The sequence below is a fragment of the Vicia villosa genome, unplaced genomic scaffold, assembly GCF_029867415.1.
Source record: "Vicia villosa cultivar HV-30 ecotype Madison, WI unplaced genomic scaffold, Vvil1.0 ctg.003698F_1_1, whole genome shotgun sequence".
Lineage (NCBI taxonomy): Eukaryota > Viridiplantae > Streptophyta > Magnoliopsida > Fabales > Fabaceae > Vicia > Vicia villosa.
In genome coordinates this window covers 1-12,256 of record NW_026706273.1, presented here as the reverse complement: position 1 = coordinate 12,256, position 12,256 = coordinate 1, and the positions used below count along the sequence as shown (strand labels likewise).

Here is a 12,256-nt window from a genome sequence, read left to right as displayed (position 1 = left end):
AAAATAATATCGTGATGTTAATCAATCCTTTGTGTCCATGATAAGACTTCTAGTCTGGACAAAAATATCTAATGTTATATCATTTTTTAAGAGTTTAAAGTTAGTGCATTGTAAGTGTAAAACTATTTTATACATACAACTAATCAAAGTTCTCACATTTACCATGTCATATCAGTATTTTAAAAATAAAAGTGTGTTTTATTGTGATACGTGTCTCTCATTGGTTGACAGTGTAAAAATATTTTACACTATCTGTGCATTTTCTTTTTTCTCTTTTTTTAAAAATAAAATTAGTTTCTTATTAATCAACATAAAATTAAACATCTAACCGTTATTATATCATTTATAAAAAGTATCTTATTAATTAAAATTACATTTTAAATCGACTTTATCTATCTTCAAAGGTATAGCTACTAAGAAATTTTGAAAATCGAACCCAACGGCTGCTGTGAAAAATAACCAACGGCTCCTCCAATTTTCAATTTGAAACTTTTACATTTCATTCACTTTCTCATTCTCAGCGATTCGTGTTTTCCAGTAACCCCTGATTTTCATCATCAACAACAACACCACAATGTCTCTTCCTCCCGAACTCGACGATTTCATCAAACAATCCATCGACCACTCTCTAGGGCTTCCAATCTCTTCCCAAACCCTCGACATCATGCTTCGCGCAGTCAAAGAATCAGATCAGTTACTCCGCGATCAGAACGCTTCACTCCTCGATAAATTGAAAGAAAAAGACGAACTCATCGAACAAACCAAGGTTCATTTCAGATTCTTCATCTTTTCTTTCAATAATTAATTGTTTTTAAATTTTTTTTAATTTTTATTTTCTTTTGGATTTTCGAATATGAATAGTATGAAGCTTGTTTGAGTGCGGTGGCGATAAAGAAATTTGTTGAGGAGAATCAGAAATTGGCGGTGGAGTGTGAGAATCTTGTGGAGCATTGTCGAAAATTGGAGAAGGAGTTTGTGTTGTATGAGAATGATAGGGAAGCGTTGATTGATTTTCAGAATGAAGCTGAGGAGAGAGCAAGGGAGGCTTGGTTGCGAGTTGAAGAGTTGGAACGGGATTTGATCGTGTATAAGATGAAGATGAAAGAATGCCAGCAAGAAAATGAATCGGTATCACTCTTCTTTCTTTGATTCCTTTCTGTTTTGAAGTTTTTATTCTGAGATTTTAATTGATTAATAGGGAATTGTTTAATTTAGGTAACTAATTGGATTGCTTTAAAGGTTTTTGAATGGTTTTATGCTTTTGTTTTCATCAAGATTTTGTGACTAACCTAATCATTTGTTATTTAAAGCATACATTAAATGTTGAGCCATGAGAACCTTCTCTTTTGTGTGAGATGCAGATGCAGTTACAGTTACTGATTTAGAACTTTTTAGTTCATTTTTGTTAGTATTTTAGGAGAAAAATGCTGTTTGGGAAAGGGTTTTAAGGGAATAGGTTATGAAACATTACCTTATTTGGGATATGAGGGGAAAGGATGAGAAATTTTTATATGCTCTACACAAAAGCCCCTTTACTCCTATTTTAAAGTTTTTCCATGTTTGGAGTTCTTAAGTACCAGAAAATATAACAAGCTAACAACATAAGAAAAGATGAATAAAAATGAGGATGCATGTTATTGATTGATTTGTGAAGAAATTATAGAGAGGGAAACATCTAAATCTGCCAAAGGGCGAGGCTCCTTTAGGAAGCCACAGCTGCGCGTGCTCTTAGCAAATTTTGTATAATCAGGAATGATTCCTCAACCTAACCTCCACTCTCCATGTCCAGGAAACAGTTACAGCCTCTCACTCCTTTGCTGCCTTGTCAGCATACAGCTCATTGTTTCCTAGGCACTCCTCTTTTTTTTTTCTTTCTAAAATACTCCTGCCACTGCCCTGGCCTGCTAGTCTCCTGATGGACCGATTATTTATTCAACCCACATTCGTTAGGATTGGTCCTAATAATACTCCCTCCTAAAACCAAATCCTTGTCTGCAATGCTATACTTTGGAAACAGAATCTTGATGGTAATAGAAGCTTCCCATGTAGTTTCTTCCGCCGTTTTCCCTTTCTGTTGAACGAACCTGCAAGAAGTCATCCCCTCATAGGTAACAAGCCAAACGGTCTTAGGTCCATTCATATTTGTGTTATCGCTTGCTTTCCAGGTTTGCAAGCTGCTCCCCTTCGTCATATACTCCCCACCAGCCTTCTTCGATAACAAAATATGGAACACCTGATGGACCTTAGATTCCATATGCAACTTTAGCCTATATGCCATTGTTTGGCAATGATTTAGGCTACTATAGATTATTGATGATGTGTCCATAACTTGATAGAATCCCACCCCCCCACTTTAAAACTCCTTTTCATGTCATCCTGAGAGTTAATGTGTTCCTTTGCATGCTGTAAATGCACATGTAATTGTGTGATAGCTTCGTCGAGGTCTACTAACTCCCACTGCATCACTTCTGCCCTTGTTTCATCTCATGGTCACTGTGTTGCCACAGCTGGTTTGCATCCTTATACTGTCTCAGAACAAGTTTTCCTTGTTGAAGCATGATCGTATTGAATCTATAGTCAGTCAGCCCAATGAACCCATGAGACTCAAGTGTTGGGCTTATCTGCAATAAGCACCTCGGATATGTCCCGAAGTATGAGTTCACCACTTTACTTCTCCATCCCACTTGGAATGACAAGAGCAGATCTGTATTACTTACAATAGATGAGATAACTCCATGTAGCTGAGAATGGTTGCTTAAGTTAAGAGGGATAAAATGGGAGTACTTGGACACTCTATCCACCACTACTAAGATAGCCTCATCCTTTTTTAATTAGTTAATGGCTGTAACAATCCCCCTGGTGACACAGCCAACCTTCCGTCTTTGACAAAAATGACATGCCTTTATGAAGTCTGACTGTTTTTTTCATTCCTAACCAAAGAAATGTTTGCTGCCAACCTCCCGCGGGTCTGCTAGAACCTCGAATGTCCATTTTGATGTGTGGTGTGAAATTCCTTGAAGTGGGTCAGTATGAACGTGAACTTACATGACACCACTGTCCGCTCCTCATAGTACAAAACCCCCCCTGCTTTTAGGTGAAACCGGCCTTTGATGCAGCATCTTTCTTCAGGGCTGTGGTGATTGCTCCTAATTTTTCATTATTGTGCACTTCCACACTCTATTGTTTCTGATCTTCTCATACCAGGTAAGAGGCCAAACTCTGCAAAATTCTCCATCCTCTCCCACACCGACAGCACATCAGCCCCTCTGTTCTCTTTCTTCAGTTTGTAGTGAATCTCTAAATTGTAGCAGAGTTGTTTGGCAACCCATTTTTGTTGCTCCATTGTTAGAATTTTCTGTTTAACGCTTTTCTAGTCCATAGACACCACAAAGCGTCTTCCTAATAGATAGGGCCTCAAATGTTGGATGAAAAACACCACTCATCAACTCTTTTTTGTAAGTTGATTTGGCTAAGTTCCTTATCCCCTACACCTTGCTAAAGTATGCATTAGGCCTCCTATCTTGCATGAGAATAGCTCATATCCCTCCTCCCAAAAAATCATATTCAATTAGGAACTCTGTTGGGATTTGGAAGTGTAAGTACAGGACACACCCATGGACCATAACATTTGCTTTAGGTCATGTTGTATGCTCAAGTTTGCAATGCCACCATTTGTTCCAGTTTCTCTCCTAAATTTTGCAAAGTCACCCATCTTTGACTTCCACATTAGCTCGTGAAATTTTGGACAGCTTAATTGATTGAACTCTAATATGCAAAACAAGCAAGTGTTAGATTTTGCGGTACATTTATCCAACTTGTTAGGAATAGGAAAATTGTTTCCTACCATTCTTAACATGCTTACATCCTCATTTGAATTTGGATTTGGAAGTATTTTAATCGCTGAACTTTTTTATTTATTCTGCAATGCATTTCATCTAACATGCTTCATAATCTAATTTTGATTTCCATCACAGAACATTGAAGTTATTTTTTATACATTTTTCATATAACTGCCAAATTATGGTACTAAACTAAGGAAGGAAACCAACTTGGACTACTACAACTAGAATATGAATATTCTTATATTTCTACTCTTTAACCTTGAAATGTGGGTGGGGGTTGCTTTCACAAGCTATAATCCTTTGGTCATGAATGTTAGCTGCTGATATTCTTATTGTTTTACTAAGGTTGATTCTTCTTCCACAAGCATGCCGGAGGAAGAGAGTTTGCTTGACTCCCTTCTGGCAACAGTTACTACTAAAGATGACTCTTCTACATACGAGTTCTTGCTCGCAAATAGTGAAAATGAGCATTGTAAAAAATTGATGTCAATGTGGAGCGGGTGAGTCTCGCACTCTGTTCCTTCTCTTGTCAAGTTTCCTATTGTTACATCATAAGAGCTTGGATTTAACATTTAACTCTTAAAAGTCTGATTTATCATTTGTATTTTATAGATTAAAAAAGTCAAGTCGGAGAGTTTTCTCTCTTGTTGCTGAACTGATGTCTCTAGAAAAGGATAAAGAGCATTTAAGGATTAACCTTGACAGAGCTGAAGAGGAGGTGAGGATTGCTGACCTTGTATTGTCGAGTTTCTTCAGTTTTTGGATTATAATATAATGCAGACTGACTTGTCTTGGTAAAAATAACCATAGGGAAAACTACTATTTGTTGAAAATAGCATGTTGGAAAAGGAGAATAAAAGGTTATTGATGAAACTTTCCCATAGTGCATCTGCCAAGGTGAGAATCATTAGAGCATGTTGAATTCCCATTTACTGTTCATTTAAATTCTCTCCTTTAGTTTAGGACACTCATCAGCATTTACGAACTAATTGATTTGAATTTTGCAGTCAAGCAAGAGAAAGTCAAGTCCCAAAACAAGTAGTAGCCCAATGAGGAAGAAGATTGATTTTGATGATATAGATTCTGTTTCTTCTAGACAACCGTTGTCGCCCTTGCAAAGTAACTCGCCGGACTGTGTTGTCTAGATTTAGATTCCCCGAAATAATCAACCATTTGTATGATTGGTATTGATGAGACCTTTCAAAGTGATCTACTGATCTCTTAACAAAGATAACAGAAATTTTTTTTTTTTTTTTTTTACTTAATGTACCACTTATTTCTTGATAAGTTGTGTATATGTAGTTTGACAGTTAACATTTTCTTTAATTGCTAGTGAGTGAGTTTTGATTCTTAAATCATGAAAAACAGTGGGTGTTACGTGCCTGAAAATTCTCGATGTTGTTTGTGTATATGGGATATGGTTTTATTGGGAAAGATTCATTTCTCAAAAGAAAAATATATTCATTACTTGGCTTTTTGAGTAAAGATTCATTTCTCAAAAGATGAGAAATTCAAAAGTTCCTTACTATAGTTTGTGGAAATGAATAATTAAAGGGATTAGTGGATATACTGTAAAATAATTTTATACTATCATCTAATAAAAAAATAATTAATTTTATCAGGATATCCACTCATTTTCTTATAATTAAATGTTCGACAAAAATAACATATAATTAAATTTTTTATTAAATATAATCCTCAATAATATTGCACTTTATAAAATTACTTATTTTATTTTTTCTATAAAAGATTGATATTTTAGTTAAAATAGTAGTTATGAAATTATATATAGAGATTATAATGTGAACACATTTTTTTAAACACTAAAGTTTGAATGTAGTACTACCAAAAGCAAAGTTTGAATGTAGTGATTATTTAGAGAGAAAATATATCAGTGATATTGATGTTATTTATTGACCAATGATACCCCAATTATATTTAATCATATTTAAGGCATTAATACACCACAAGTCCACAATCATACTACTACATACTAATTCTTTTTATTATCAAATTAAATAACTTATGTATTTTAATCTACTTAATCTAAATTCAAGGGGTCAAGATCACAATCTTGGACACAATTCTAACTATATTGATATCATTCTTTTTCTAATTTTCCACACCAACTCCAATTCTATTAAGAATTTTTTTTATCTAATATAGCATTATATTAGAATAAAAAACTAAAAATCTTACTTATTTCATTTATTTTTTCAATCATTAATTAATTGATTTTATAAAATATCTAATATTTCTAATATCAATACATTTTTAATGTTTTAACAAAAAAACTAAATTTTTTACTTATTTCATTCATTTTTTAATCATTGATTCATTAATTTTATAAAAAGATCTATATTTGTAATATCATTAAGATCTAACATTTATAATATCATTAAGATCTAATATTTGTAATATCAATAAACTTTTAATATTGTAACAAAAAAAACAATTTTATTTTACTTAATTCATTCATTTTTTCAATAATTAATTAATTAATTAAGAAAATTTCTTTGCCAACCTCCCTACCTTCTAGTCCACCTCTGGTGAAAACTCCATACTACCCCTAACTTCGGAAATGAACTTCCGAAATGCAAGGAAAAAGGTGGTTTCGGAGATGCATCTCCGAAAACGCCTTTTTTTTTGAAAAAATTGTCTTATTTCGAAAGTTCATTTCCGAAAACAGCATTTCAGAAATGAACTTCCGAAATACTGCGCGTTTTGCAGATTTATCAAAACACTCCCCCTCCCCAAACATTTTACCCTAATTCAAATCAAAACACAACCCCTCTTCAAATTTTCTGCAAAAAGCAAGTGTAAGATCAAAGAGATTGCCCAAGTCTTCTTCCAATCTCAACCAAACTCATCATCAAACACTAATTGGTAAGTTTATCATTGTTTTTTCAAGTTTTAGATCTATTTGAATAAACTCAATTAAGGTGTTTAGAAACTGAAAAAATCACATTAAGATAGGTTAGTACTGATATTAGGATGTTTAGTAGGCATAAAAATAGTTTTGGTGTAGGTTTTTTGGGTCTGCCATTGGAGGTTGCAGAGAAGCTCTGCGCAGGGGTGTTTCGGAAGTTCATTTCCGAAAACACCTCCATCCCAGTTTTCGGAAATGAACTTCCGAACTGTATCAGAAGTGCATTTTTTTTTGTTTTTTATTTTGTCTCGCATATTAATCGATTTCGATTGTTTACAGGAACATGTCAGGCAACCAACCAGCACGCATCAGACAGGGTAGGGAGACCCAGACTGCGTCGGCTAGACGCGAGCGGGCGGCGGCGTAGCTGGCATCGACACAGGGACGGGGGCGTGGCCGGGGACGCCGTGTGCGAGTACCCGAGAACGTGGGAGAGGGTACCTCTTCATCTGGATCTAGGAGTCGGCTGGCTCGGGTATCTTCTTCCCGCTAGCGAGAGGAGGAGGAGGAGGTGCCAGTGCCATACCACGAGCCGGAGGGTGTACCGGATGTTGACCCTCCAGCCGGGGAGGAGGATGAGCAGGAGGACGGCTATCCGGGAGGGCCCTTTGACACTTCCGTGCTGATTCACTACCACGATCACGTCGCTCGGCGGATCTGGGAGGGAGAGGTATTTTTTTTAATTTAACCGTTTATTTGTCACCATTTTTTATAATTTAACCGTTTATTTGTCGCTTATTTAATATATGTCGCTTATTTAATATATGTCGCTTATTTGTTTTTTTTTTGTAACAGGAGAGAGAGCCGCTGAAAATGGTCAACCACGCCCGCAAGATTTTCAGTCTGTTTAAACCAGCAGCTGAGTGGTTTAATGACCATGTGCGAGGTTCAGGGCTCAGCGGGCTCTGCATGACGGGGTACACCACCATCAGCACCGGCATGCAGGGGGCATTTGTGGAGCGCTGGCACAAGGAGACGTCCTCTTTCCACTTGCCGGTTGGGGAGATGACGATCATCTTGCATGACGTGCAGTGTCTTCTCCACCTGCCGATTAGGGGGCCGCTGTTGCACCACTCCAAGATCCAGAGGGTCGAGGCCATTGAGTGGATGACGCTCTATTTGGGCATGGAGCACGAGGTTGCTCACTTTGAGTGCGCCACGACTTCTGGGCCTCATATCCGGTTCACCACACTGAGCGCCTATTTCGAGCACCACTTGGTGTTGGCGGCCGAATTCGAGGATGTGGGTGACGAGCTGTTCACACACTATCACAGCGGTTGCGCTCTCCGGTGCTGGTACATGCATGTGGTAGGCGCTGCATGCTTTGTGGACATGAGTGTCAGGTATGTCGACGTGACCTACCTCCGCTACTTCATGGACCTGGATACCGTTCACCAGTGGAACTGGGGGGCAGCTACTCTGGCATACCTCTACCAGAAGCTGAATGAGGCCTCCAACTGGAGGACGAGGCAGTTGGTCGGATCTTGCACACTACTTACGGTACGTTTTATTTTAACACATTATCGTATTTATTTATTTATTTATGTTTCGTATTTTTTTTAATACATTATCGTGTTTGTGTTTCAGAGCTGGATCATCTCCTACTTCTCCCGCATCCACGGATTCCACATCGATCCTCCGTACGTTGACGCCATGCCCAGGGCCGCCGGATACGCTCTCCAGAGGGGGAACGATGCGGTGGGACCATATCGTTTGTACTTGGACCGCACGATGCACGACGACGTCACCTGGAGGCCGTTCGCCGACTACGCTCAGATTGTCCCCTTTGACGGCATTGCTTTATATTCAGGCTGGTTGGCATGCGGGACCGGCATCATGGTCCGGTATCTCCATGAGCGGTGCATGCGTCAGTTCGGATTCGCGCAGCAGATACCCAGGTCACCCTTTGAGGCTGCTCCCGACAGAGTGACCCGAGTGCAGCTCACTGCCATATGGGCGGAGTGGCAGCAGCATGTGATACCGCAGGAGTACCGTCTCACTCGGGTCACACAGGACTGGCACAGTGAGGAGGGGTACGTCACATGGTTCTACCGGGTGTCCCATCCTCTGCTGAGACCCGACGTTCCCGGCGCTCCTAGGCCAGCACATGAGGAGATCCTGGAGAACCAGCAGGCCGAGGATGACCACGCCATTGATCTCATACCGATCTGCCAGCGGATAGAGATGCTTGGGCGGGACGCGTTGGATCGAGGTGTCGTTCATCAGGGCGGTCCAGAGGCAGTCGCCGTGATGGAGATGATCGTCATTGATGCGGACCGTGCGGCGGGGTACAGGCGGCAAAGGAGGGCCCAGGGTGAGAGGGTTAGGCACACCCAGTAATGGTCGGGTTTATTTATTTTTTGATATTCAGATTGTATCTTTCGCACAGTATTATTATTATTTTCGGTTTGTATATATTATTTGGATTGGATTTATCATATTAGTATTTTCAGTTTATCTGTTGCTTATTTTATTTGGCGTTTGCGTTTAATTAAAATGCGAGACTGTTTAAGAAAAAACATAAAAAAACACAGTTTCTACATAATTCGGAAGTTCATTTCCGAATTCACCCCCATGAGGTGTTTTCGGAAGTTCATCTCCGAAGACACCCCCCATGAGGTGTTTTCGGAGATGCACTTCCGAATTGTGGAAATTTTTTTAAAAAAAAAGCGCTTCGGAAGTTCATTTCCGAAGCAGAGGTATTTTGGGATTTTCGCTGGGGGTGACCCCCATAGAGAGGTGGCTAAAGAAATTTTCTTAATTAATCATAACAAATTTAATGACAACTAATTATTACATCTTATTATAAAAAATAAATATTTTTATTATTTTATGTAAAATTGTTGAGTTAGTTATAATAATATTAAGAATCCTTACTATTTAATTTATTTGAAATTAAAAAATAAAAAAATTATTTATGTATTTATAGTTTATTAATTTGTTAAAAAAATCAATCTATTATTATAAATGATTAATAGTATTAATATTTTAATTAAATTGAAAAATTAAATAATTGTAATTAATTTAATTAGTAATTGGTAAATAATTAAAATAAATAAAAAATGAATTAGTATATTGAAATCCTATTATTTGCAAATATAAATATCAATGCATAATTGCAAATAAAACCACCATTAATTAATTCATAAAAATTAAAATCTATCATATAAGAAAAGTCTACCATTTGAGACTTTCTTAGGCTATCCACATCAGCAACTCTTCTCTCAATGATCCACATCAGCTTTGGTGGTTACTACAGAATTTTTGATCCTTCAACTGCATGGTGGGCTGCGGCAGTTATGGCTGTGGAAGTTTCACCCTCACAGCTTCTCATGTTGCTGCAGTTATGTAAGGACCATTACTCTGTGCCTCTCCACGTTCCAAACTGTACAATTGCAGTAATTATGTGTTTAAATGGCTTGCCTATTTATCAGTGATTTCATTCTTCTCTTTCCATGCTTGCTAACTTCTGCGGTAATCATTCAGTGCAGTGTGAATTTGCATTATCATGTCAAGGCCTGTTGAGAGAATAGCAGAGATCAATGATGGAAAAGAGCTTTGGAAGATTGTTGTTAGGATTCACCACCGATGGAAAGTTGTCTCCAACAGCAAGGAACATTTTGAAATGATCTTTGTTGACAAATTGGTGATTACCCTGTTTATGTTTCAGTATGTTTATCATTTACCTATGTTTGTATAGTTTGAATCATTTTTTGGTTTCTGCTGCAGGGAGATGATATTCATGCTGTTGTTCCAGCACCGCATGTGTCGGTTTTCACCGAAAAATGCTTATTAGGCCATACTTATACTGTATCTAATTTTAAGGTGGTGCCTTATGTTCTGGCCTTCAGGGCATCGGGACACAGATATATGATAAAGTTTACTGCTGGAACGTCTGTTCTTGATGAAGACAAACATGAGATACCCCCGAAATCGATTTTATTTACAAGTTTTTCAGACATCATAACAGGGAGGTTTGACAAACATGTTCTGATTCGTGAGTATGGTTTTTGGTTTTTTTATTATCTCATGTTTTGATGCATTATAGCCGTGTGAAATTAATAAATTTATTTCAGATGTCGTTGGAATGGTGGATAGTATTGGTTATGCACAGACTGAGTCAGGTGCAAAGAAGCAGCAAATTAGCATGATGTTGCGTGATCACAGGTTTGTTTTTTTATACATTAGACTGCCTCATATATGAATCATGTTATATATCTTAATGTGTTGTGATCATGGTTTAGCAACAACATGTTGAACTGTACTCTGTGGGAATCATACGCGGATCAGTTCATCAAGTTTAACAAAGTTAGGGTTGCTGCATCACTACCTACAGTTGTGTTGCTTCAGTATGCCAAAGTGAAGGAAGAAGGTTATTCCATGACTTATTTTTTAAATTAATACTAAAAACAACAAAATCCGTGATAAATATATTGACAAGGTGTAATTTGAATTTGCAGGAAAGTATCCTCTGTCTGTGACAAACACCTACAATGTGACCCTTTTATGTGTTGATGCTGATTTTCCGATCATGAAAGACTTTATTGATAGGTATGTTGATAGTGTCATCCATTTTATGCAATTATTTTTTTCATGTATGAATTTGATAATAATCCATGCTCTGCAGAATTCCTGAGGAGAGCAAGGTAACCCTCTCTGACCAACTTGGAGGGAATTCCCAATATTCCTCCCAAAGTTCTGAAAATCAACAGCTCACTCCTGTGCAAAAATTGTTCTCAAAGGCTGTTGTTTTGCCTATTGCTGAGATTATTCAACTTACGGATGTATGTCTTTCTATTTTCCTATATTATCGTAATTATAACCTCATTGTTTAGTGTGTCACATGTTTCTGATTTTGGCGGCTATTTGTCCAGGTTACATTTTGCGCTACTGTCGCTACAACAAAATTACTAGTAGCATCTCCGTTTGGATGGTTCTATCGTGCCTTCCATATGTGTCAATCTATAGCGCGCGGGGACAGCCCCCCCTTTGAGTGTGAAGCTGGTCATGAAACCATGGCTGAAGTCCTTAGGTTTTAGTTGTTCTCACCTAATAGATGTTGTTTCTGTCATGTTTTTTATGTTTCTATGTTGTCGGCTTTTTTAACGGAACGACTTCTTATGATGTTCAGGTATAAGATTGAAATTGAGGTTACTCACGGGGGCCAAAGCTGCAATTTTGTCTTCTGGAACAGAGAATGTGAAATGCTGTTGGGTTTATCTGCATCGCAACTTCGTAACACTATGATTCAGGTTATATTTATATTGTGCAGACGAATTAGAATGTACTTTTCAATACTCTGTGTACACTAATATGGCCAGTTGTTTAAATAGGCTGGAATTACTGATCCATTGGACTTTCCGTTAGCACTTGATCAGTTGTTGAAGTTGGAAATGGCTATGAAGGTTAAGTGGCATCCACGCTGGAAGAACTGTTCCGTCGTTATGATTATAAAAAATGATCCTATTATCCAGCAACTTAAGGA

At 37.7% G+C, this 12,256-nt stretch overlaps 2 protein-coding genes across 2 annotated transcripts; both read left to right on the top strand.

Moving 5' to 3' along the window:
* Positions 1-404: 404 nt before the first annotated feature.
* Positions 405-5,251, top strand: LOC131641362 (uncharacterized). Its single transcript, XM_058911669.1, has 6 exons — positions 405-766; positions 862-1,128; positions 4,188-4,342; positions 4,455-4,560; positions 4,653-4,739; positions 4,850-5,251. Exons 1-6 carry the CDS (start codon positions 575-577, stop codon positions 4,985-4,987), a joined length of 945 nt encoding a protein of 314 aa, XP_058767652.1. The 5' UTR covers positions 405-574; the 3' UTR covers positions 4,988-5,251.
* Positions 5,252-9,971: 4,720 nt separating this feature from the next.
* Positions 9,972-12,244, top strand: LOC131641361 (uncharacterized; the record flags this gene model as incomplete). Its single annotated transcript, XM_058911668.1, has 10 exons — positions 9,972-10,119; positions 10,258-10,417; positions 10,501-10,768; positions 10,848-10,938; positions 11,016-11,143; positions 11,232-11,322; positions 11,399-11,555; positions 11,646-11,803; positions 11,903-12,023; positions 12,105-12,244. Coding segments are annotated over exons 2-10 (1,292 nt in total), but the record flags the coding sequence as incomplete, so codon positions are not given.
* Between the last annotated feature and the right edge of the window lie 12 nt (positions 12,245-12,256).